A 27,528-nucleotide genomic window follows, 5' to 3' on the forward strand; every position below is an offset into this window, starting at 1 on the left:
GAAAAAGACCATTTACAGTTTCCTTGACTTTGAGCTTAGTACTGGCTGTAAAATTTTCTAAATAATTGCAGGTGAACAAAAAACATAATGAAGTTAAGAACTGCCATTTTTGTGAATATGGACTTCATAGCAAGCCATACCTAACACAGTAGAGGGAAGAAAGGGAGGTTCTACTTTTCTCACAATTACTTGGATATTTTTTTTAAAACTAAGATTTTTCTATGGTTTTTCTGGATAGCTATGACCGTGTGTGTAGGTTTGTCGAAATGTTCCTTACAAAACAATATGAATTTTTATTTTGCTTTTACATGCACCTATTTTATTGCAAATATTCACAAAATTTCTTGGGTAATAGTTGGCCTCTTAATGTCCTCATCATGACAGTGAACATGCAAAAGCAGATGAAATCCTTCTGTAAACTCAAGTGAACTAGAACTTTTTAAAAAAAGAAAAAAATGCTTGGGCAAGTCTCCGGAACAGAAATGCTTTGTTAAAAGTTTTCCTGTGTTTTTGTATTTTAATAAAGACCACATGATATGAGGCTTATTTCTTGGTTATGATATTTAACTCTGGTTGCCATTTCTGTGAGAGTTTACCATATAAAGCTCAGACTTTTGTCCTTTTAGCCATGATTTGTTAGAAAAGCTCCAGGAGCGATGTCACAGCATGCCTCTTTGCAGCATGTTGATGCATTTAGATAGTTGAGTATTTCTGATCAAGAGAATACTAGAGTTCATTTTTGTGTATTATGTAACATTTGACACTGTCGTATGTTTCTTTATTCAGTAAGCTATTAGTTATATCTGCAAAAATAGCCCCAAAGGGAGGATTTCTAGAAAATGTTATGACTTTCTTGGTTCAGAGTGAACATTAAGTAGTAACAGCTATCAAGCAGTATCAATTTGGTTTAACCCCAAATATAATAAACAGTGACAATCCAGATGTTTTCTACTTTCCTATCTGTAAGTTTCCTATGGTGACACTCGACTTTCTCATCTAAATCAACTGCCTTGAAATCTGCTGTGGGAAGCCCAGAATCTTCCCTATTCGTCCCCCGCCCCCCCCCCCCCAGGTTGTGCATGCTTCTCTGGGGGTGCTCTTCCATGACTTTTAAATGCGTTTGCTTCCTCCTGACCACGCCCATTCATTCCTGAGGGTGCTCCCTGCCTGTGCTCCACTAGTGGGAGATCTGGCCCCTCTTCCTGCAGGCCAACAAAGTACTGCAAACTGAGGCTCACGTGAATGGCAGCCTTTTACTGCAAATTTGAAGGTTGCAGAAAGTAATCACAGGTCCAGAAACACTTCAACTTAGATGTCAAGTACAGACATCAATGTTCCCAGTAATGTGTCAGCGATCCCCTTCCATCAGTTTTTCCATGACTATGGGTCTGTATGCTCCAGCCTCCAGGTATGTGCCAGGAGCCCTCCTGACTTTTGCTCCTCCATCTTCCTGGTAACTCCTTTTTCTCCTCAGTCCCAGGCCCCTCTAAGCTGCCTGCAGCAAAGCCAACATTTTCTCCCTTTACTACTCAGAGTAACAGTGCAGGTTTGTCTTTTTTCTCACACCAGCCAGCCAGCCCAGACCATCCAGGTCATGGACCTGAACTTTCTCAAGGGAAGGAAACTGCTTACATTGTGAAGATGTTTTCTCAAAAGAAGAGCCATCACCTTGGGGATGAATTATGCCACTTTTCTGGAAGGCAGACTCAACCGTAGTCCATTTTCACTTCTAGTAGCAATTGCTTCTCCCTCCAGTGTGCACAGCATTTCTGTCCATGCAAACCACTGTGTGCTCTCACAGACAGGTTATTTTTACCCTCCTGGATATATGCTTCATACTGCAGGTAGCTGATCCTTATAAAGGGGCAATCTGGCCGTGCCATCCTTTTGGTTATATATATAAGCGACATCTCACTGCTCACAAGACCAAGTTTTCAACCCATAAAGACCCTAGAGAGCTCTATGATTCTGGCTCCACTCTGCCCTGGCCTCCACCAGCTTAGACTTGTCTGATTCTCCTTGACCTCATCTTCTCTCTCTCTGAAGGTGCTGGCCTTTTGGCTTCTGAAACGGGGTATGCTCCTTCCCACCACTGGCCCTGTGTGTTTGCTGTTCCCTCTGCCCAGAAGTCCCTTCCCTTCACCTAGTTATTTCTTAATTATCATTCACATCTCAGCTTAAGTATTGCTCCTTAAGTTTTCTCCACTCTGTGGCTAAGTGTGGGGCTCCTGACTGTACTCTCTCTGCACTCTGAACTTCTCTTTCATAGCACTAATCAAAACCATAATTAATTCATTTTGAAAAGAGGGAGGGTGTCTGTCAGATGACTATGGCTTCCTCCATGGAGAGCTGCCCAGGATTGTCTGTGTCGTTCTATTGAAGGCTTCTATGTCCAACTTTTTCTTTTCTATTCCGTTAACATCCCAGCCCCCTTCAGTGTTCCTCTAAGCTTGGGGGTAGCAATCACTGTCTTCCGTTGACCCAGCCAGGGACATGTTGCTCAAATGTGTGCTCAAATGTGCTCAGCTCCTCTCTTCACCTTCATATGGGTGCCCAGCATCAACTGTCTGGATTCCAGTAATGTATTCCTAAGCTTTCATCATGTTTTCCAAGGTCTCACATAGCTGCTTAAAGATTGGGCTTTATCTCTTGTCAGCGATCCTCTCACCCTCACAATCTTTGCTTGAGCCATACTCAGTTTTTTCCTCACATCTTCCCATGGGTCATGATCTTTTTGCCTTCTGGGTCACCGTACATCCTGTTTCCATAATAAAAAATAGAGAAGCCTATGGACTTCCCTCATGGTCCAGTGGTTAAGATTCTGCCTACCAACACAAGGGAAATGGGTTCGATCACTGAGCCAGGAAGATTCCACATGCCACAGAGCAATTAAGCCCACGTAAGACCTCTGTACAGCCCATGCTCTGCAACAAGAGAAGCCATTGCAATGAGAAGGCCATACACCTTAATTAATTTTTAATTATTTAAATATCATTTAAACAACAATAACAACAACCACAAAAAACAGAGAAGCCTACATTTCACTCTGCCAAGATCTTCCTTTAATTACCTAAATTCTACTTTTCCTTCAAGACTGATCTTACATTTCAATCCTCTAATTAGCTTTTCCTTACTCTTTATCCTTCCCACTGCCAGTCTGCCTATGACAGACAAAGTAATGGTCCTCAAAGTTGTCCACATTCTAGTGCTAGTCTCTGGAACCTGTGAATATGTTGTTTCCTGGCCAGGAGAAATTAAGGTTGCCGATGGAATATCATTTGCTAATCAGGTATTCTTAGATGGAGACACTCTTCTGTATTATCTAGAATGGACCCAATGAAAGCATGAGTCCTTATAAGTGGAATAGGAAGGCAGAAAAGTCAATGTCAAAGAGACATGGCATGAAAAAGATTCTACTGGCCACACATGGCTTTCAAGATGGGAAGGGGCCACAAGCTAAGAAATGCAGGCATTTTAGAAGCTAAAAAAGGCAAAAAAAAAAAAAAAAAAAGGATTCTGTCCTGGAATCTCCAGAAAGAATATAGCCCTGCTTACCTTGCTTTTAGCCCAGGGAAATGCATTGTAGACTTCTGTCTTTCGGTTTATATTATAATAATTTGCATTGTTTTAAGCCACCAAATTTTGACAATTTCTTACAGCAGCTCTAAGAAACTAATAAAGTGCACTTCTCAGGGACTTCTATATTCTGTACTTCTTTGTGATAGCATTTATCATCCTGTTTGCTAATAGCCTATTTGTTCATCTGATTCTTTTACTAGACTCAAAAGTTCACAAAACAAAGGCAATGACTTTCTTATTCCCTGTCATGTACAGTGATAACTGTACTGCCTGGAAGGTAGGCTTTCATTAAGTATTGCTGAGTAAACTAATGGCAGAGCCAGATTCAAACATGGATCTTTGACACTATGCAGCAGCACTTTGGTCCTGAGGCAGAAATTATTTGAGATTTTCTTCCACCAGGAATTCCTCCTAGAGGTCATCTGTGATCAGATAAAGGTTGACCAAATTTAGTTATTTGAAAAAAGTTTCCCAAAGATGTATGGATTCACTGTGTAATCTCAGTTACTATCTAGAAGGAAATACATTGTAAAATAATTTATTGGATCCCATTAACTTCTTTAAGTGGGAAGATGGTGTAGTTCTCCTTTGCCCTTAAGGTCTGTTAGGTACATATGCTTCCAAGACACACTGTCCATAAATGATCAGAATCAGCTGGGTAGAGAAAGCAATGATTGCCTATGGGCCACACACTGCATTTCAGATCCTGTGGTTCACTGTTTCTCAAACCAGGGCAAACTTCACCTCCTTTGAAGTCTATTTTCTCAGGTGAAATAACCACAGTTGCATATGTTTCAGCTACTTGCACAGCAAAACTGGGACATCTTAGCATTCCCAGAGCAAATGCTGGGGGGAACTCTGCTAGGACCTCAACTTGCCAGCATGCATCCTGGAAGTTCGTGGTTACCACCTACATGACAAAATAGAGTAAATCATAAAGTTTTAATATGATGAAAACCAGACATTTTGTTCTTTCCTTTTTGGGATTTCTCTCAAGTGAACAATTTGGTGGGTGAATATCAAAAGTTATTGGAACTTGGTGTATTATCACTCTCCATGCCTTATATTTTTAAGACAGAATGAAAGAAAAAAAAATCCTTTTAAATGATTCTTTTTATCTTTTCTAAATACAGTGATTCTACCAACTCAAAACACTAAGAAATTAAAGCTGATTAAGGAACATTAGGAAAGCTGTCAGTGCATTTTTAAAAATCAGAGGGAAAGTTGCAGTATTTATTAAGCCCTCAGGGAAGGAAAGATATATTCCCCTCAAATCATAATAGAAATGTATTTGTATTATTATTTTTTTGCTCAAGATTCTTCAAGCACTTACACTAAATTTCAGAATGCTTCAACAACTTCAAACAGGTAGAGTATTAAATGCCAAGAGAAAAGTGGGAGATAGAAGAAGAAAAACATTTTTGGATTTCTAGCTTGTCAACAAGTTATTTAGTGGAACATAATTTTGATTTAGATAAAATTGAAAATTTGCACACGTTTTCTTTCAGACTGAAGAGGAAAGATTTTGTTATAAATTTTGAGGGCCAAGTTTTAATATAAGGGATATTTATTTTCTTCAGATAGAGTCTAAATTACACAAAATTGGGGAATTCAATAAGTAGTCGATCAAACTATCTGGAAGCTTCACCAGAAAGTTCTCCAGCATGGCATCTATCTATCAGGGTTGCTTTGTGAGAGGAGCCAAAGAGATTGGGCTGCTTACTGAAGTGTAAAAACCAAAGCATCAAACAGGCTATTTCAACTCATTGCAGCCCCTCTGAATTCACTCAGAGTGTGAGCAGAAGCCTACAGCCTGGCTCGAGAACAAAACACATGTGGCTGGATCTATCAGAAAAAAGATTTTTTTTTTTCCAACATAGATCAGCAACTTCAGATCCGTTAAGATGAAAGATTTTGTAAAATCGTGTGGGAAGTCATGCAGAAGAAAATAGAGTAAAAGTGCAACAACACAGTTTGCTTTCTATATAAGAACTGAATAGGCAAATAATCCCTCTGATAAATCTCTCTTGTTTCTATTACCATTTTTCAACCTCCAATCAGGCTGCTTCAGAGATTTTCCAAACACGTACCAGAATAAACTCAAGATTCCCAAAGCCCTCATTTTACCTCCATCCAGCTGAAAAACAGTACTTTCTCTCTTAATTGTTCTAAGGCTGAAAACAGAATTTAGAGTTGATGGTACCCAGATTTTTGTGCTATGAAGCTAAAGGCTTTGTAGTGGTTGGGTCTTCCATTCACGCACAAAACACATTTGTACTGTCTTCCTTTTCACCCCTGTCAGAGCAGACCATCTACCACAACATACTTCACCATGTTTTGCTGAATCAAACCAGCTTGCTGAGGCACATCTGTCTCATAAACACTGCCATGTAAAAATGCAATGTTGTAATTATGGAAAAATAAGTTAACATTCAGTGCTTTTAAGCAGATAAGTTACATTTGTTTTAATTATGCTGATATAGTGAAAATGAACAGAATTAGTGTAAAGCACCGTGTTTGTAGAAAAGATGAGAAAGGTACAGATTATATTTTCAACTCACCAGAACTTAAATTTATGATTAAATATGGTCAATTATTTTGGGAGCTGGTTTCCTTGGAAAAGGGAAATCTGTTTCTGAAACTGGGTGAAAAATAGAAAATAAACTTGTATTAGAGATTTGTGACCAGAAAGTCTATGATAGCAAGAAGAATCTAGCAATAAATCAAATATTAGATCTACAAGTTAGGTACCTGTGAAATAAACTCCTTGCATTACAGTGTTGCTTTGTCAACTAAACATTGGCTGAATTTGGTGATAATTTATCTGGCATTTCTGTTAGTATTTTTCACACTAGGAAATTACCTAATTCGCTAAGCTAACGTTTATGAAGAATGTTTAGAATTTTTCCCTCTCTACCTAAAGCCACAGACTGTCAAATCTTGGGTTCTTGACTTTTCTCTTTCATTTTCTGATATCAGAATGGCAATTTGCTTTTGTCTGACAACAGTCTTTACAATGGCATAGCTATTGGCTATTTTGGATTTGTTGTGGGCTGCTTGAATTGTAATGTACCCTGTTAGTAGTGTGGCTGAGTATTAGCACTGCATTTTCAATTAGGAATTTTTATTATTTCTTTATTTCCTTTGAAAAAATATGTCCCGTTTATGAGTGGGGTTGTTGCCCAAAAAATCAAAATTGTTTGGCAGGACCTCAGACTAATTATCTATGGGAATGGAGGTTTTCTATCTTCTAATGACTGTTCAGCGATTTCATCACATTGTAACTGAAATAATATTAATTGAGCATAAAGGCCCAATTGGTAGAACTCCTGGACCTTGAATCCTTTCCCCCCAATATTGCCTCCTTTTTGTTGAGCTTCTTGAATTTGAGGGAGGCACAGTGAAATGGAGGATGGTAGAGAAGCCCATGGATGGGCATGAGAAACTTCTATGCCGGCACAAAGGTCTCCCCCGGCTTGTGATTAAGAGTACAGAGGGTGGGATAGGGCCCCGACAGGAGACTTGTCATGAGGAAATTTGCAGCTAGATGATGCACTTGTAGCCTGTCACGGTAACACTTTGTCTTTGACTATTAATGAATTAAATTTTTAAACAGGTCTGAGTTTTCCCTTCCTCATATCAAAACTTTTTTTTTTGTTGTTGTTGTTGTTCAGTTACCAAGTCATATCCAACTCTTCAGGACCTCCTTAGGAAGTCACTGATTTTGAGCCTTGTTTGAGCATGTGATTTTTACTATAGTAGATACGGGAGTTGTGTCTAAGTACAGGATAGATCTGCCTTAAGCATCACCATCTAAGGCATTTGTTCATGACGTTAGACCATGGCAGTAGTCAGTGAACATGTGGCCCCTTATTCTGGCCCCTTATTCTAAGAGATGAAAGTTTCACGAGAGTATATAAATAAGAAAATAACAAATTTAGTTATCCCTTCAAACAAATAATTTAAGTAATTTTGAAGGGAAAGAAGCTTTGTTAAAAAATTGGAAGCTTATATTCCAAACTGCAAGAGGGTCAAACAATTAGCATATTTCTTAAAAACCTGAGTTTTAATTTAGCACTCAGAGTGATATTACTGATGGTCTATAGCTCATGATGAAAGTAATTCATCTTCTTATATGTCAGCTTTCTTAGTTTCAAAATCAGTGATGATGATCAGATTTAACCGTCTCTAAATGATATATAGCATAACTACATAAAGTTGAAGATATATGACCTTATTTCCCTGGATTTTCCTTGTAATAAATCCCAAGTACACTGTACCCCTTCCCCCACACTGAATCTAACTTTATGATATTTAATTGAGGAATAAAGAGGGCAGCTTAGGAAAAAAGAATAAAGTAGGTGATGCTTCAAAATGGTAAGTGAGTAGAAAAGTTTCTTAAAAATAAGAATTGAGGGAAAACCTAGTCTATCCCCCAAATCTTATTTTTAGGAAACTTTTCTTCTTCCCTCATTTATGCCTTCCATCTCAAGCCTAGCTTGTCATTAAAATCAGTTTGGGAACAGTGAAAGTAAAATGTAATTTATTTAGTGAAAATTACAGAAATTATTTAAGGAAGGTAAAAGTAAGTGCATAATTTGGAATTCAATAAGTGAAAAATCTAATATTCAATTCCTTTCTCATTTCTATAAAAAATGTAAAGTGAGGAAGTCTTTGTTTATTATGACTAATAGTGAGAATCATGATTTCATCTCTTATGAATTGCAACAGTATTGTTGAATATTGAAACAATATCCAGTACTAAAAGGATATGTAAGAATTTTTAGGAGCAGAAGAAAAAGATATTTAGACTAAAGGTCAACCAAGAAAAAGATATTTTAGGAGCCACTAAATAACTTTTAAAACCTCATTGTTAAGTCTGTTAATGGAACATTTAGTAAATTTGGCTTTTATAAATATGACCTGTATACTTGTTCCTTGAGTTCTATAATCCAATTATACAGGATAATATAATATCAATAGCAGTAGGTGATTTTTGAATGTGACCCTGAAATGTGATATAAAGTTTTTGACTGAAAAATTAAAGTGAATGACAATGTATAAAGGTAGTTTCTCCATGATTTTATACTGAAGAGAAATAGATGACATTTTACTATTTTTTAAAAATGAAAAATTGATATAAATGACAAAGTATGTATAGAATATCTGATTATATTTGATGTAAAGAAAGCTTATAAAATTATGATTCATTGTAGCAACTTACTATAATGATACACAGTGGCTCTTAATCAAATGATTCTATGGTGATATGCACAACAGATGGATATGTGAATAAACTGTGTTAAAGAACACAGTTTAGTTAAAGAACTAAAGAACTTACAATATAACTTAAAAATACTTTGACTAGTACACACTATTTTAATCTATCAAAAATAATGTGAATGTTAATTTTAGTCACATATTACTTATGGTGATCTATCAAAGAACAAAATGTGACTTTGCAATTTTAAAATCTCTTAAACTGTAGTTTTCATACCTGTATTCTCTCCTCAGACTGTTTTGAAAGTGTCAAAATACTTGTCTAACAGTAAGTATAATGTGGAGAAAGAGCACATCACTAAAATGTGTTTAATTAGAATTTTTATTTGTACCCCTCCATAGCACATAGCTTAAGATCTTTCTTGATCGTAATATTAAAATGAAATATTATAAGCTAAAAAGATGAGAATAAGAGACAATAAAATTTCCATAGGATTGTTACTAATCAGGAGATTCAATCATTTTGATTTTTAATTTTCTTAAAGTGCACAGTGAAAAATATTTTTTGAGTTTCAGAAATTTTGTTTAAACTATTTTAATGTAATTTAATTATAATTGATAAAAATTCAATTCAGTCATTTAGAGTAGAAACCATTTTCTACAGTATGTCTATGAATAACTAGGTTAATTAATCAGATTTAAAAACTGAATGTGTTCAAACAACTTTCTATCTTAATTTTCAAATGACAATAACAGAATCTCTTGTAAATCTTAGTGCCAATTATTTCTGTCTGAATTAACTTGGAATCTTTATTGACACATGGAAAACTGGGGGGTTTCTTTTCTTGCTAATAAGTATATTATTCTGGCTGTTAGAATTCTAATGTCTCTGCTTTGTTCAAAACTTGTTAGGGCAAGTTTTTTGAACTTGGATTTATTACCACTTATCTTAGGTCTAGCACAACCTCAAGTTTTGTGACAAAGACTCGTCAACTGACATTTTAGCATATTAAAAAGCCAGGATCATCAATGAGGGACAAACAAAGTTTAGAAATATTTATTTGTGCAAGGAGAAAATATACTTTGTAGCTTTGTGCCATTAAAAACAACAACAACAACAACAACTTTAACTTTCAATTTTCTCAAATAGTAGAAATAGACAGTGTATGGCCCCTGAGTTTTACGATTACATCGTGCCAAAGAAAACGAGCCAGTACATTTTAGTGGATAAGAATAAAGGTATTTTTGAATAAACCTCTTTTTTCTGTACGAGTTTCTTCTAATCTTTAAGTTTCTGCTTCTTTTCTTACTGCATTGATACTTTTTCTATTGTGACTTTACCTGTCTCTCTTCCCACCCCCACCTTTCTCTTGTCCTCTTTCAAAGCATTTTTTCAATCAGCACATGAGTTTCTGAAAGAATATTATTTAGTCTTGGCTTTTCCCTCAACTTTATTCAACAAAGCTACTGACTTGAACAAAAGCAGTACTGTACCTGCTCCTGGCCGCCAGAAACAATGACGAGCGCCCTGATAAGATTAGATGTAATTTTAAATGCAACGGGGACAAAGTCTCCCTCCCACTCACCCCACTCCTAACCCCCTACTGTAATTCCACCACAGTGAGCAGTTGAAAAATCCCTGACCAGAGCCAGACTGCTTGGTAAGCGCCACCTAACAGACATCGAAACATGATCTGCATCATTTTCAGGCTTGGCAGACATTTTGTGCATAAAAAAGAAAAGAAAAGAAAAAGAAGGAAAGAATAGAAAGAAAAGGGAAAAAAAATGACCATCTTTGAAACCAGGCACAAACAAACTTTATACATTCCCAGTTTTATAGTTTCAAGAAGGATTTAAATCTGAATTATCAATAAAAAAAGAGAGAGAAGAAAAATATGCTAAGAAAAAATATAAAATCAATTTATTTAGTTTTCTTTTTGAACAGCAACTGCCCTTTTATACCTAAGTTAAAATGTTCTATGGATTTTGTAGTGTTGCAAACTATGGAGGTAAGCATAAATGTTGTGTATGCATCTTAGAACCTAGGTGCCCAAGGTGCATTTTTTTAACTCATAAAAATTTACCCTTTAATTCTGTGAAAGCACCTATAATGTGTCAGAGGGCTTTTCTTTTTCTTCTGTTCTTTAGTTAAGACCTTTGACTGAATAGATCTCTTTACCTTGATGTGTTGCATTGGTTCTGATAACAAAACTCTGTTGAATCTTTTCTTATACTAGTATGCAGGTAATAATGTAATCTTCATTGTGTTCCAATTCTAAATCTATCTATCTATCTACCCATCAATCACTACTCTTTTCATAAATACAGAATACTAAGTTTAGATTTTAAAGGAAAAATTATATTGACGACAATGAAAGTATATTTAATTAATACAGACGCAACTCACTTTGCCCACATGAGTGCTCTTATAACATTATAGTAAGTTTGCATTTTTGGTGAAACAAATCATTTAAACTGCATTAAATAAACTTTTAAAATCAAAGGTAACCCTTTTATAATGTGAATAAGATCTCCTTAATTTGTCAGCTCTAGGATGCATTTGTTGTGTCGAATGTTCTTTTTAGGGGGCATGACTGCCTGCTGAAAAAAAATCAGATGTTGAAACTGGATAAAGAGTCTTACACGACTAAATTTGAGAGGCTTACTAATCTCAGAACTTCTGATCCCCTAGTAGTAGGTATTTTTGAGTTAATTCAAGAGGACAAGTCTCTACACTGGCCTAGTTATGGGAATTAGTGACATTTTGAGTTTGGAGCCTACCCATCCCCTGACAAACACGCTGCATGTGTGTGCTGGGGTAGCTCTTCTCTCGTCATAAATCATCAGCAAGCTGAGAAAGTACCTTTAGAATCCATCCCAACCCATTATAAATTTGTATGTTATTTTCCTCTGAGAAAAGAAAGAAAACTCAACTAAGAATTTTTACAAGATTTCAGTTAATGAGATTCCACTACACATTACCGAAATGTGTTGTTATCCTTGAAAATAGAGCGCTACACTGAGTTTTAAATATTTTTGGTGGGAAAAATGTATTTTTCTTTTCCTTTTCCTTTCCTTTCCCTCCCCTCTCCTCCCCTCCTTTCTAGTCCCTTCTACCCTCCCACCTCTTCTCCTTTCTTTTCCTTTTATTTCTTCTTTGCCCCTTGCTGTGTGTGTGTGTGTGTGTGTGTGTGTGTGTGTGTGTGTGTTTCAGTCGGCCAATAATATCAGTAAATATCTTCAGTGCTCTTCTGTCTCCCTCCTGGATCCTCCTCTGACTGTACCTGAGAACACGTGGACGGGGCAGGAAGCCAGTTAGGACTGGGGAAAATGGTTAGGATGATTTTCCATCTGACAGCCTCTTCACAGGTGCTCAGCAGCCTTTGTACACTTCTAGAGTCTCAGGGAACTTCCTGAGCAGCTCCTCTTTTGTTCTTCCCCACCCCTCTTCCTTCCTTTTCTTGCTTCACACAATGCCCTGGACACTTGTCCTGGGTGTGCGGGATTTACGAAGACACGAGTAGGACATAGTTTCTGTTCTCAGGGAGCTCACAGCCTGGTGACGAGAACATCAAGGAAAGAAGCGCTGTTTGCTTCCAACCTTTTCCACTCCCCTACCCCTGATCAGAACGAAGTTTTCCATTTTCCAGTTTCTTTTACCCACCAGGAACCTGGAAATAAATGCAAACTAAAGTAACTGATCATCTTCAAAAGTCTTGCTCACCTTAGACAGTATTTCAATGTTAGCTATCGCTTTCAAAAATGAGGTAAATAGTAAGGATTTTTGTCCACAAAGAGCACAGATGGATGGGAGAGATGTTTTTACATTAGACCCCTTCCTCAGAATCTTTCAATCACGACCCAAATGTACTTGTATTAAAGTTGGCTTCATCTTCTTGGTCCATTAGCATTCATACTCTGAGAAATTCATTACAACTGTATAAATTTAGTTTTTTTCATAATTGTCACTTTCAGTATCTACTTTATGAAAGAAAAATAAGCCAAGTTATCATTTATATGCCAGTAAATACTCATCATAAAGTAATAAAATGTATGCATATATTGAAATATTGTTTTCTTCATTATTAATATAGCTTTACAAAAATTAGAGATGAACCTTAATTTCAAAAAATCTATACTTGGGAACTCTTCCCCCTTTCTATGTATTCTTGTTAGCATTATTTTAAAATCATAATTAATACATTTGTTGTAATAATATCACAAGGTCCATATAAACAAAAAGAACAAAAACTAAGAAAAAATAGACTCAAATTTTATTATATTTCTAGCAATCAGAGATAGCAATTCTTAACATCTGCTTTCAACTTTTGCTACCCAAATATTTTCAAATTTTTCTATAAGTGAGATTATAGTGTACACAGCAGTTTTAAACCATTTTAACTTAACAGTATATCACACACATTTAAAACTCACTAGAAGGATTATGTTTAATGTTTGTGACTCTGTTTCTACCTTTAAATATCTGCATTGTGTGGCTGTGCAGTTTATGTAAAAATTCCCCTTTGTGTCTTGTCTTCTTTCTTCTCCTTATCTTATGTAATATATTTCTTTCTGGCTCTTTAACCTCCAGACTCTAAACTTCTGTTTTTTTCCTGTTCTGCCACTTCCAAATGGAAAACTATTTCTTCCTTTAGCTGCTTGTCTGGAAATGGTGTTCATCCTACAGGAATCGACTGATGGATAGTTTTTTTCCAAGTTTCAAATCCAGTTTCATCTCTGCATTCCTATCATACCTTTGGAAGGCTTGCATTATGGAATTTATCACACTCTGTGCAGAATGGCATCAGCCTGGGTCAGAGATCACACTCCACAAGGCTGGCAAGCGGCATTAATGAGGCATTTTCCGGCAGGTCTAGTTGAATGCTCTGGGCAGAGCAGCCTCTAGATGGCATAGACTGTTTTGAGAACTCCTTACTTGTCATGGAAAGCCTGGGCCCGTGAAACAGCTGCTTGGCTAAGTTCTGGAATTATGAGTATGTGTTGGAAGGCATGAACTCAGACTGTAATTGGGATTCAGGCAAATGCAAATCTGATTGAAGGATTGTGTGTTTCTCCAGAGAGACTCAATTAGAGGAAGAGATTGAAGCTCCCCAAGAGAAAATCACCTGTTAGTGGAGAGAGCGTGCCTGTAGTGGAGTTGAAATGTTAGAAAGAGTCCTGGCTGCCTGTGTATCAGGAGACTCTGCCTGAGTGGGCCACATCCGGCCATCCCTGCTCTGTCCTGGGAAAGAGACTACTGTGAAATAGAATGCCTTGTGCCCCTAGGGACCTGAAGTCTCTGCTGTAGCAAACACCCTGAAAGAACGAGTTAGAAACGCACAGCCTGTGCCTGGTTGGGGGTCTGGCAAGCATAAGCGGGGAGACATGACGGCAGCAGACTGTGGGGGTCCATGGAGTTGAAAGATGGGGCAAGTGCAAAACCTGAATGCAGGAAGCCTTGGGAGAAGCCCCCCTCCATCTCCTCCCACTTGGCTGGCCATCCGACTGACTCCTGGAGGGACCGCCGACAAAGACTATACTTCCTTGGTTGGTTTGAGCTCCTAGGATGTAAGGTGTGGCTCCTGGTGTGGTACCCAGATACACATAGCAACTGTGTCTTTTTTACTCTTGTGCTCCCCAGCACTTAGGATGATATCTTATAGATACTTAATAGATACACTTATGTATTAAAACTCTCAGATGTTGCTGAGGTCTAATATATACCTGGCATTATTCTGGATGCTGGGACAAGAACAGTCAGCAAAAACATAGTTCTTGCCTTCATGCAGCTAAATGTCCATTAAACTAGAATTCAAGCCAATAGATTAACATTTCCTTACTCTCCGATCTCTTCATGCAGTCTGCTTTAAAATATAATAACCCAAGTTTCACTTTGTCCTCATAATATGCTCTTAAAAATATGGAGGAACAAGCAGTTCTAAATCAGAAGTGACCTACAGGTTACAAATGATCCTTAATAGGTATTGATATGTAAATTGATACTTTAAGATGTAATTTTTCCAAGTCATCAGGTCAAGTGGTCAAGTGACTTGTTTTGGAACCCTAAATCATCCATTAGCATGTCAGGGAGATGCACAGTTTATATATATATATAAAATGTAACTTATTTGGAACACTGATCCTCAGTCTCTTTATTTTGACCTGAGAATGAAACATAAAGATAGATAATAATTTTGAACTGGATTCTTTAAAAATTATTATTAATTTCTTATGTATACAAAATACTATGCTAAGTCTAAGAAAAAAAATAGTGAACACAAGAATATTTCTACCATAGACCCAGTATAGAACTTAGTAGATTTGGCCAAAGATATAGTCTTTCAAAATGAATGAGCTGCCAAGTGCTACTTTCTCCCCACTGTTGACAGATGAGAATCTTAATCCATGGCATTAGGCCTGGATAGGAACTGGGTATGAGCAGTGTGTGTTGGACACAGGCAGGAAACAGGATTGTCCAGACAGCATGAAATAGACTTGGTACTTCCAGGCACTTTTTGTGCATGACAAGTGTATCCAAAGTGTCTCTATCCATTTCTCACTTGAGTCCTGTTATTTTGAAAAATCTTAAAATAGGTGAATTTTCTATAACTATGATTAGACAATGGACACTAATTAGAAAATGAACAAGACCTTCTCTTTTAAAAAAACTTACTCCCTCTTGAAGAGATTTTCATCACAAATGTGACTACACCGTATGGTGTTCTTTTCCAAAGAACAGTCACCTGTTTAATTTTTGTAGCAATCTGTGATCCTAGTAGTATTATCTTCATTTTATAGGTAATAAAACTGGGCCAAAGATATTAGGGAGTTTGTCCAACTTGACTTAGACATGACAAATTAGTCAGAAAACAAACATAAACACCACTATTTTTATCCCACTTTGGGCAAAACAAGACATAAATCAGAATATTAAAAGTGCAAAATAATAGAGGGCAAGTAACAGGCATGAATACTTAAGTCCTATGGAGTAATGCCAGAGCTCAGAGTTAATGCTATGAATACTGGGGATATTGCTTTCTCAGTGTGCAGGAGAGGTGTCAGGTGACTATCTTTGAGTCATTAGAAGTTTATCATAAAATAATAGCACAGAAGCCAGGGAAAGAAAAATGGGTGTCTCTGAGCAATGGAGGGCTTACCCAGTGGCTCAGAAGGTAAAGAATCCATTTACAATGCAGGAGACCTGGGTTCGATCCCCAGGTCGGGAAGATCCTGTGGGGGAGGGCGTGGCAAACCAGTATTCTTGCCTGGAGAATCCCATGGACAGAGGAGCCTGGTGGGCTACAGTCCATAGGTCAAAAAGAGTTGGGCACTAAAGCAGCTGAGCAGCAGAACAGTAGAGGGGTTTCACAGAGGAGCAATTTCCTTCAATAATTTCTAATTTTATCATTAATGAAATGAAAAAGACAGGAACTAAAACACCATCACATTTTTGCTAATGCAAAATCCATATAAATATTTTCCATATGAAAAATCCATACACACATTTACAAATAAGTATGAAAGATTTTTTAAACATATCAGCTATTAAGACGGAACCTTTCTCAGTCCAGGGTAGAAAAATAGACTCTCTTCCCTACACCTCCTCTCTTCTCTCAGAGGGTGCTTGGAATCAACTGTAGAGGAGAAACCTTGAAGAAAGAGAACGAAATACCTCACTTCCACGTAATGTAAGGCAATACTTTTTAAAGCAGAGGTTTTATTTTACAACAGACCTACAGCATATATTCCCACAGGTTTAACCCTGACCTACACCGAAAAGTTCAGAGATATCTACTAATTAGGTTCCAAAGTTTTTGAAGAGAAAAAGATTTAAAAAGAAAAAAACATTGCCTACATCTTTCAAGCCCCAGGGCAGCTACCGTTTACATGGACAGTGATGAGTTATACAGGCCAAGATGTCTCAGCTTGGTGTTCTTTGAGAAAAAAATGAAAGCAAGTTTTGCTGAAATAAAATATTTTTTCCATTCAGACTCTATTTCAGTTTCAACTGAAGAATTGAAGGAAATCCTCATGAAGTTTTAATCGAGGAAATGTTTAAATTTAGACAGTTGATATGTGACTTTTCTTCTTTTTTTTTTAGACATCAGTTATATAGACTAATGTTACATAAAAGGTCTAATAATTGATTCATTCTTTGGATATTTTGTCTAGATCCATGCTGATAAGCCCCACGGTAAAAATTTGTACAAGTAAAATAGGAATTTCTCTAAGTCAACATTTGAATCAGTATTTGCTTGAATACTCCTGGTATCCTGAATTATAGTATAGTCATAGGAATAAAATGTTTTGGATGATGTCACTGGATCAGTATTTTTTTCAGTCTTTGTGGGTTTTTTTTTTTTCTAAGAAAAACATTACAGTTTTATTTCATATTCATGTGTTTCCACTGGTTTATCTGACAAGCTCTGTGACTTTAAAAAAATTTAACTGGTGTATAGTTGATTTACAATGTTCTGTTAGTTTTCAGTGTACAGCAAAGGGAATCAGTTGTACATGTACATATATCCACTCTTTTTGAGATTCCTTTCCCATATAAAGCATTACAGGGTATTGAGTAGAGCTCCCTGTGCTCTATAGTAGGTTCTTGTTGATTATCTGTTTTCTATATTGTAATGTGTACATGACAGTCCAGGTCTCCCAATTTGTTCCTCCCCCCCTTACCCCCTGGGTAATCATAAGTTAGTTTTCTACATCTGTAACTCTGTTTCTGTTTTTAAAAGAAGTTCATTTAAGTTTTTTGAAAATTTAATGCTTTTAATGAACATTGCTCTTGTGATTAATCTTGAGATCTTATGATAGGGAACATTATTTACCACTACTACATTGTCATTAAAGATACTGATACCCTATTTAGTGGAAATAATAGGGACCCTGGGTTCGACCTTCCTGTGGAGGAAGGTCTGCATGTGATTTCACTCAGGTCACTTAATTTCTTTTCTTCACGACTCCAGAGATGTTAATAAAAGCCACTCCCTTAGTCACAAGAGCTTAGTCGTGTCCAACTCTTTGCGACCCCATGAACTGTAGCCTGCCAGGCTCCTCTGTCCATGAGTTTTTCCAGGCAAGAATACTGGAGTGATTTGCCATTTCCTCCTTCAGGGGATCTTCTTGACTCAGGGATCGAATCTGCTTCTCTTGCACCTCCTGCATTGCAGGCAGATTCTTTATCACTGAGCCAGTGGGGAAGCCCTTGGAAGGACATATGAGATACTATTTGTAACAGAATTCTGAAAAAGATGAAGCATTCATATATAGGTGATACAATTGTGAGTTATAAAATTTAGCTCTTTGTATTAATCAAAATGTGACATAGGATATTATTGATATCATTAGTGATATGTGAAAGTGAAAGTCGCTCAGTCGTGTCCGACCCTTTGGGACCCCATTGGCTACACAGTCCATGGAATTCTCCAGGCCAGAATACTGGAGTGGGTAGCCTTTCCCTTCTCTAGGGGGTCTTCCCAACCCAGGGATCAAACTGAGGTCTCCTGCATTGCAGGCAGATTCTTTCCCTGCTGAGCCACAAGGGAAGCCCATCAGTGATACTTAGGTATCTAACTAAGTATACTTAGGTATCTATTAATATTTAAAACTAAAAATATGCTTAGGTCTTATGCCTCCATAAGACACAAGGTGGTGAGGCAAAACACAGAGACTCAATCTCAGGGAGAATATAGTAGAAATCGTGGCTCTGTTACTTAATAGGGAAATGGACAAGCGCTTTATCTTCTCCAAACTCCAGTGTCCCTCTCTGTAAAGCAAGGATAGTGATGTTAATGCAATTGGAACTTTGCACATTGAAGAGGTTCAGTGTTGGCCATAATTAGGATTGACACCTTACAGCTAGGTGCTTTTAGGAAGCTAATTAATATCTGAGCACAGCAGTTATTTAACCAGGGTTTGATAATGTTATTTTTTTTTTAACTATATGATCATCACCGTGGGCTGAATGAATTCATACTCCTCAGAATACCTGAGGTTACTAGACAGCAGCAGTATTTAGTTTTTAATTCCCTAAGAAAGAGTGATTTTAAGGTTGTTGTATCCTTGTGTTAGCTATATTATCAAGTTCTAAAATATCAGATACTTAGCTAGACAAAGAGTATATGGAATAATTGCATATTTTTCTAAAGATGAAATAAATAATTTCTTCTATATCATACTAATTTCTACACAGAATAAAATTTTAGTCTATAAGCATTTGAGAATAAGGATTTCCCAGGTGCGCTAGTGGTAAAGAACCTGCTTGCCAATGAAGGACACATAAAAGACGCAGGTTCGATTCCTGGGTTGGGAAGATCCCCTAGAGGAAGAAATGACAGCCCACTCCAGTATTCCTGCATGGAGAATCCCAAGGAAGAGAGGAGCCCGGCGGGCTACAGACCGTGGGGTCACAAAGAGTTGGACATGACTAAAGCAACTTGGTACACACACTTTTAATACAAAGGAACAAAATTATAAGCTATCTTTAGTATATTTGATATAGTTTGGTATTTTTAGTTTGATATGTACTGTTGTTATAATGGTGCTAGACTTCTTAAATATTTTCATTATTTTTTAATACTTTGCACTTTTAAAAACATTCTATTTTATACTCCCTATCGGTATCTAAGAGTAAAAAAAAATGACCTGTATTAGCAACTATACCTACACTTTTAGAAATGTGTTGTAACTTATGCATCTTCATGCATGTGAAATTGAAGCACTTGTGGGATCATAGTTGCTCCTGAGTATCTGGAATTTTTATTTTTGAGGAAGCTAACTAAAGCTCTATGGTAGGTTTTATGAGGTAAAAACAAGAATTCAGTGCAATTTTCAAAATAGTTTTTTTTTTTTATTTTTAGAAAAAGCAATTCAGTTATGAGGGCTTGTTGTAATGCTTAAGTATTCCCACAGTAATATTGGTTATTGTAGGTGAAGTTTTAAAAAAGCATATGGAAAAACAGTCCTTTGAGAACTCATTTTATACATTTATTCAGTATGTCCATACTGGATAATAAAATAAGAAGTAATAGATTCATCTGTTGATGGATATTTAAGTTGCTTTCGTGTCTTGGCTATTGTAAACAGTGCTGCAATGAACATTGGGGTGCATATATACTTTTGAACCAAGTTTTTCTCCAGACATATGCCCAAGAGTAGGGTTGCTGGGTCATATGGAAGTTCTATTTTTTAGTTTTCCAAGGAAGGTTCATACTGTTCTCCACAGTGGCTGCACTGATTTACATTCTCACCAACAGTGTAGGAAAGTTCCTTTTTCTCCACACCATCTCCAGCATTTATTGTTTGCAGCGCTAATACTAAAAAAGAACAAAATAATGGCATTTGCAATAACATGGATGGACCTGGGGAGAAGGCAATGGCACCCCACTCCAGTAGTCTTGCCTGGAAAATCCCATGGACGGAGGAGCCTGGTAGGCTACAGTCCATGGGGTCGCTAAGAGTCGGATACGACTGAGCGACTTCACTTTCATTTTCCCCTTCATGCACTGGAGAAGGAAATGGCAACCCACTCCAGTATTCTTGCCTGGAGAACCCCAGGGACGGCGGAGCCTGGTGGGCTGCTCTCTATGGGGTCGCACAGAGTCGGACACGACTGAAGCGACTTAGCAGGATGGACCTGGAGATTATCATACTAAGTGCAGTAAGTAAGACAAGAAAGACAAATATCATATTATATCAATTATACCCAGAATCTAAAAAATAATGATACAAATGAACACATCTATAAAACAGAAACAGACTCACAGACTAGAGAATGAACTTAGGGTTACCATGGGGAAGAATGGGACTAGGGATAGACCGGGAGTTTGGGACTGACATATACACGCTGCTATATTTAAAATAGATAACCAACAAGGACCTACTGTATAGCAAAGGAAACTCTGATAAGTATTCTGTAATAACCTCAATGGAAAAAAAATTGAGAAATAATAGAAAAAAAATTAAAGAGACAGTAGAAATATGAAGCATAAGCTGGTTAGAGTATTAACTGGACACAGGGAAAGTTTCAAATTCATTTAAAAATTATGGTAACAATAGCATTAGAGTTAAAAATGAAATGACTTCTCTTCCCATAATAAAGAATATGCTGCCAGATTGACTCTTTCAGGGCTTTTTAGAGGTGGTGTCATGGAGTCGATGATTCAAGTAAACAGTGGAGAAATTGCATTTTTTGGTACACAGCTCTTTCTGAGAAAATGCAGTAAGATACATCTTGCTGATGCTTTCCTATGATGTAATCTCATTCCACAGAGTTGCATCTTACTGTAATCGTCTCTAGAGAGAGGCAACTCAAGAAGATCCTTCTGACCTAAAAGAGGGATTCTGTGGATAGACTGCATCCCATATTTTTAAAAATTTATTTTTAATGGAAGGAAAATTGCTTTATAAAATTGTGTTGGTGTCTGCCATTCATCAACATGAATCAGCCATAGGTATACACAGGTCCTTCCCTTTTTGAACCTCCTTCGCACCTCTTACCCCATTCCATCCCTCTAGGTTGTCATAGGGCCCCGGTTTGTATCCTATATTTTTAATGAAGAAGGAGTCATCACCTTGATGATCAGCTTCAGGATAGAGAGGTGACTTTCAAAAATTCACTGGGAACACTATGTGAGTTAAAGCAAATGTGCTTGTGAGGATTAGTATTGGTGATTGTTCTCTTCACTCTTGGCCAAGCACAAAGAGGATTTATTTCCATTTCTGACTCAGGAGAACATATAGTTACAAAAAGAAATGAAAAAGTGCCTGGGGATCTAAAAGAGACTCAGATTCCTTGCCTTTTCTTATTTTCCCATGTTTTTATTGGTCACTATTCATACTGAGGGCAGAGTCTCTGGAGAATGGGATCTTTTCATGTAGAAGATACGTAAAAATATCTCTTGAGTAAATGCTGAATTAGATTAGGTAATTTGAAAGAACAGTCAAGACTCTGGATTATTTTTGCTCTTTTAAAGGGTTAATTAAAAAACTTACCACCCACCTTTTCTGTAGTGAATTGCTCACAAATTGGGCCACGGGATTTTGACACTTGCGGTTAATGTCAGATAACAAAGAGGTATCTATGTTAAACTGAGAGGTTGCTAAGTTCAACTTGAGAACCATTGAGAATAGAGTCAAATAACCTTTTTTTTTTTAAAAAAGATGAACATTGTTTTACTGAATATGCACATAAAAAAACTACTGCAGAAAAAATTGAGTGATGCATACCTGCTTTCCTAATAATTTTAATTGAGTTTTAAAATATTTTAGTTCACTAATGAGACGAGATGAGATACTGACATTTTGTCTGTGTAGTTATTAGCAGCATTTTTTCCAATAAAATTATTATGGCAAACTTTGTTTTAAAATACTGTAAAATCATCTTAGTCCTCATGTATTAAACTTAGAACAGGTTTATTTTTCTAAAAATTCAAGGCCTTTATATTTCAAAATTATGAGGTCAATAGGTCGGGGAAAACTCTATTATTCATAATAGAAGGTTTGAGTATACAAACCTTTTCATCTAAGTCAGGCATTAAAAATACTTTGATAAATGACCTGGTTTGTTTTGTAACTTCAGTTTTTAGAAATTAAAGGTATAGCACCAAAGTATAAAAGCATTTTGATTATACAAATGAAAATAGAAATAATCTAACAACTGGATGGGTAAAAAATCTACACATATATGCCTTTGACTAATTATCTAGTTGTTGCTGTGGAGTCACTAAGTCCTGTCTCACTCTTTTGAGACCACATGGACTGTAGCCCACCAGGTTCCTCTGTCCATGAGATTTCCCAGGCAAGAATACTGGAGTGGGTTGCATTTCCTTCTCCAGGGGATCTTCCCAAACCGGGATAAAACCCACATCTCCTGTGTTGGCAGGCAGATTCTTTACCACTGAGCCACCAGGGAAGCCCAATGATCTAGTTACTTAAGGCTTTAATAGTTTGTTTTTTTCCCTCCCTATAAACATTGACTTCTAGAGTCTATTTCAACCTTCCACTAAGGCTGCTGGTTGTGACACAAACAGTTACTAAACTAAAACCACCTGTTCTGTTTAGAACTGTTACTAAATACATAAGTGGTAAGGAATCTCTGAGCACAAACTGGGGCCCTCATAATGAAAATGGTAGAACCAAGAGAAATAAAGATAAATATCTAATTTAAGGTAACTCAACTAGAGCATATTTTTAGTTTAGTGAATACTTTTACCTTAAACTTGCTGAAGCATAAACAATATTACACATTTTCTACCTAGATAATATGCTTATTCTGCATACACATAATCTTGGATCCTTGATATATTAGCCTTGGGTATAAGTGACACCCACGTTGCAGTAGTTTTAAGAGTTAAAACGGCCCCAGAAATGAACAGTGCTGATAGTACTAAGTTACACATTTTAAAGTGACACCTTTTGTCCTCTGATATCATTTCCCAACAAGGTTATCATTGAAACGTCTTCCATTTGAAAGAATTGTATTTCTCAGTCAGCTAAAGTAGCTGACAACACAGTGTGAGTTGACATGTAGCTCCAGGTCCTCCTCTCTCTTTTTTTTTCTTTTCAGAGTTCTCTTAAAAGATTTTGGTTATCTGTCATCAGGCCCCGAGTTTAGATTCTCCCGAGCCAAAGCAGCTTGGAATGTGTTGGTGAAGAGGACACTCCAGACAGGACAATACGCCTGTCTGCGGGGTGAGCGTGAGGATGAGGGCACTGAGGTTGGAGCGATATTTCTTTGGCTGGTGGAAGCCGTGGAGGGGAGAGGGAAGCCCCTGGGAACGGATCCTGGTGCTGAAAGCGTGCACTTCAACCTTTCAGTTTGTACACAAGCCTCAGAGCAGCAGCATTATCTGGCAATTGGCCTTCTTATGCCTAATTTTCAACCCACAAGTAGGAGTGAGGTTGTTGAGGATATCCTCACCCTTAGAGTAATTCACTTTGCATAATGACTCTACTTAGCACGTTAGGAGGGAGCCGCTGATGTCTAAGTGCTGATCTGCTCCACAGTCATTACTGTGCACCCTTCAATTAAGCGGTCCAGATATGAGTTCTTTTAAGAGAAACTGAAAGTGATTACAGCGTTGGTTGCATGGGTTTGCACATTTGTCACGACTCATCTAACCTTTAAAACAGGGAAATTTGTAAGTAAGTTATACCTCCATAGAGTTGATTTTAAAAAATATTTAGGAATCTCAAAGTGTGAAGAACGGTTACATAAAATAAGAAAGTTGCTGTCATCAGAGGTGTGCTAATTTCTATTATTGTTAAAGGAATCAACGTCTGAGTAGAGTTAACCATTTATAATAAAAAGCAAAACTAGCCCATAATTGATGCATTTTACAATGATTATATAAAAGAGTGTGACTCCTCTTTGGACTATTGTATTCCCATGAATTTTCTTGGTTCACTGCACATAGTAGGTGCTCAATAAATATTTGTGGAAAATTGACGTCTGAAATTATAATCAGTAGCATAAAAAATGTCATTATGCATTGTCTTAAAATATTTTTTGAAATATATAAAAAAAAGAGAAATATTAATTTATTCAGTCTACAACTGGAAAGATATTATACAATCGCTTTGATAATACTGTTCTTTGGATTTCCCAGGTGGCTCAGTGGTAAAAACTCCAATGCAGGAGATATGGGTTCCATCTCTGGAACGGGAAGATCCCTGGAGAAGGAAGTAGCAACCCTCTCCAGTATTCTTGCCTGGGAAATCACATGGACAGAGACTGGAGGCTACCGTCCGTGGGGTTGCAAAAGAGTTGGACACAAGTTAGGGACTAAACAACAACAGCAATATCCTTCAATGTGATGATACTTTTCTTGCTGTTTGGCCGTATCAGATGCTTGATGTTCAACCCCAGAAGTAAGAAGTCAAGCTCATTAAAATGTGCATGTGTTAGAGTCTGATATGTCCTTTTAGAACCAAGGTATTTTCTATTTAATTTTTAGTGTATTGTGTTTTCTACAACCTGATACATAACTATAGGCTTACTTGGGGAGATTGGTGGGAAAATTTAAAAATTTGAAACATTCAGTCAATACCTAAAAATACTGCTCTGTATTGCATAGGTCATAACTGTTTTGAATAATTTGGGGAAGCACACTGAAGGAAGGATTATACCTTGATTTATGAGAAACGCTGGGCTGGAAGAAACACAAGCTGGAATCAAGATTGCCGGGAGAAATATCAATAACCTCAGATATGCAGATGACACCACCCTTATGGCAGAAAGTGAAGAAGAACTAAAGAGCCTCTTGATGAAAGTGAAAGAAGAGAGTGAAAAAGTTGACTTAAAGCTCAACGTTCAGAAAACTAAGATCATGGCATCTGGTCCCATCACGTCATGGGAAATAGATGGGGAAACAGTGGAAACAGTGGAAAGTGTCAGACTTTATTTTTTGGGGCTCCAAAATCACTGCTGATGGAGATTGCAGCCATGAAATTAAAAGACGCTTACTCCTTGGAAGGAAGGTTATGACCAACCTAGATAGCATATTTAAAAGCAGAGACGTTACTTTGCCAACAAAAGTCCATCTAGTCAAGGCTATGGTTTTTCCAGTGGTCATGTATGGATGTGAGAGTTGGACGGTGAAGAAAGCTGAGTGCCGAAGAATTGATGCTTTTGAACTGTGGTGTTGGAGAAGACTCTTGAGAGTCCCTTGGACTGCAAGGAGATCCAATCAATCCATCCTAAAGGAGATTAATCCTGGGTGTTCATTGGAAGGGCTGACGTTGAAGCTGAAACTCCAATACTTTGGCCACCTCACGCGAAGAGTTGACTCATTGGAAAAGACCCTAATGCTGGGAAGGATTGGGGGCAGGAGGAGAAGGGGACGACAGAGGATGAGATGGTTGGATGGTATCACTGACTCGATGGACATGGGTTTGGGTAGACTACGGGAGTTGGTGATGGACAGGGAGGACTGGCGTGCTGCAATTCATGGGGTCGCAAAGAGTCGGACACGACTGAGCGACTGAACTGAACTGATGAGGCAGGCTTTGACAATTTGGTTGCTTTCACAAAATGTTTATTTTAAGTGATTCACATTGTGGAATGTAAAGAGAGCAAAAAAAGTTAGTGAAAGGGAATAGGTGAATCTTCTCTGGTTGAGAGAGGATGATGAATAATGATCATCATGTTTGAAGAAGATGATGGGTGATGATCACACTATTTGGAGAAAATTAAGTATTTAGAGGGAGGTGTCTGGCTGGAGGCTTATCTGCTTATTTTGCAGCTCAAAGCAATAGTTAAGATTGAAACTCAGGTGAGCATCCGACACTTTAGAACACAGGCCTGGAGAATGTGTGAATGAAGGAAGAAATGTCTTTTGCTTTCTGGACAGTGTTTGGCTCTCCCTGAAACACTGCATAGGGGAAGGCGCTGGAGCCATCATTTTGAACTGGCACATTTGAAACCCTGCATCAATAATACTAAATATTTCAAACAATTAACTGAGTTTCTTGAAATATTTATAAATTAAGACTTTTTCCTAGAATATTTCCTCGAATGCTCAACCTCAGAACTAACCAGATGTTAGGTCCAATCATATCTACCTTGTTTTCTTACAATGAAGTCTTATCTGAGTAAGTAAGATCGCTTTACTTAATTTTTATATAGACAGAAAGAAGGTGAATGAATACAGATTAAGCACTGCAGTCATTGTGAGCTCTCTACGGCTTAAAGTTTGGACCTGATGTTCTCTCTTACTAATTATGTTGACTCTCATCATAGACTCATTTCATTTTCACAATTTTCTCCACTATAGTGTACACTGCTTCTTGGCTGGGACTAGTTTAATTTTTCTGCACCACCCAGTGTCTCCTACATAACATGACACTCATTGAATACTTCTGGAGTGGTGAAATGAATAAATTAACAAACAAATGCATGCATATACACAAGTACTTACCATGGTTAAACACATCAACTATTTCCATTTTCTCTTTTTTCCCTTTTATTATTGATATCCTCCAAGTTTAGGCTGAGTACATGTCTTCTCAGATGGTTTCCATTTTTCCGTTTTTCTTGCAGCTAATGTTGACCATATGACTAAATTCGAACCACTCCTATCTGATCAAAAAAGATGTTTTAATATTTCCAAACTGAGGACAAACTACTTGGGTGTTTACTCTTTTCTCTTCTTAGAAACTGGGCCACTAACTTGACTGTGAGTCAGCTCCAAACATGCAGAGGGCGATAAAAATTCTGAGAGATGACAGAGCGCTAACACGGCGTGACTGCGGACCTCGGAATGACCGCTTGAAGAATTACCTTTCAGTGTGGCCCACCCAAACTGAAACAAGAGAGAGAAGTAAATATCTATTTCATTTAAACTGTTTTATTGTGCAGTCTTTTTTTTTTAGTAGCTTAACTTGTACACTATTATATTCTTTACAAGTATGTAGTATGTACATGCCAACTCATACCTATGAATTGAGTTAAAAGGGAAAGGAAGAAAACTACCTAAATGGCCCCATTTCTAAAAATGTATTTTGCTATTATTTGCTTCACCTGTGAACATATAATATTTACATAGTAATTCACCATTTTCACGACTGAAAAATAGATTGGTGTACAACAAAGAGTTGAGAGTCAATTTGTTGATTTTGAGCTTGTGACAATCTTTCTGAGCCTCATTTTAAAAATCTATGCTTTGTGCGCTAAAATGTTTCTTATCTTTAAAATACTATGGATTCTTCTTATTTTATAGTAAT

At 37.2% G+C, this 27,528-nt stretch overlaps 1 protein-coding gene across 1 annotated transcript in view; it reads left to right on the forward strand.

Moving 5' to 3' along the window:
- The window catches only part of ISL1 (ISL LIM homeobox 1), a 104,768-nt gene extending 77,621 nt beyond the window's left edge, over positions 1 to 27,147 (forward strand). Inside the window, exon 6 of the mRNA XM_081517333.1 lies at positions 26,960 to 27,147. Within this exon, the coding sequence (XP_081373459.1) occupies positions 26,960 to 26,974 (15 nt within the window). The 3' untranslated portion in view covers positions 26,975 to 27,147. The remainder of the gene's footprint in view (positions 1 to 26,959) is intronic.
- Positions 27,148 to 27,528: the final 381 nt, after the last annotated feature.

This window comes from Giraffa tippelskirchi, chromosome 8 (assembly GCF_054371585.1).
Source record: "Giraffa tippelskirchi isolate mGirTip1 chromosome 8, T2T-mGirTip1v1.2.pri, whole genome shotgun sequence".
NCBI classification, from domain to species: domain Eukaryota; kingdom Metazoa; phylum Chordata; class Mammalia; order Artiodactyla; family Giraffidae; genus Giraffa; species Giraffa tippelskirchi.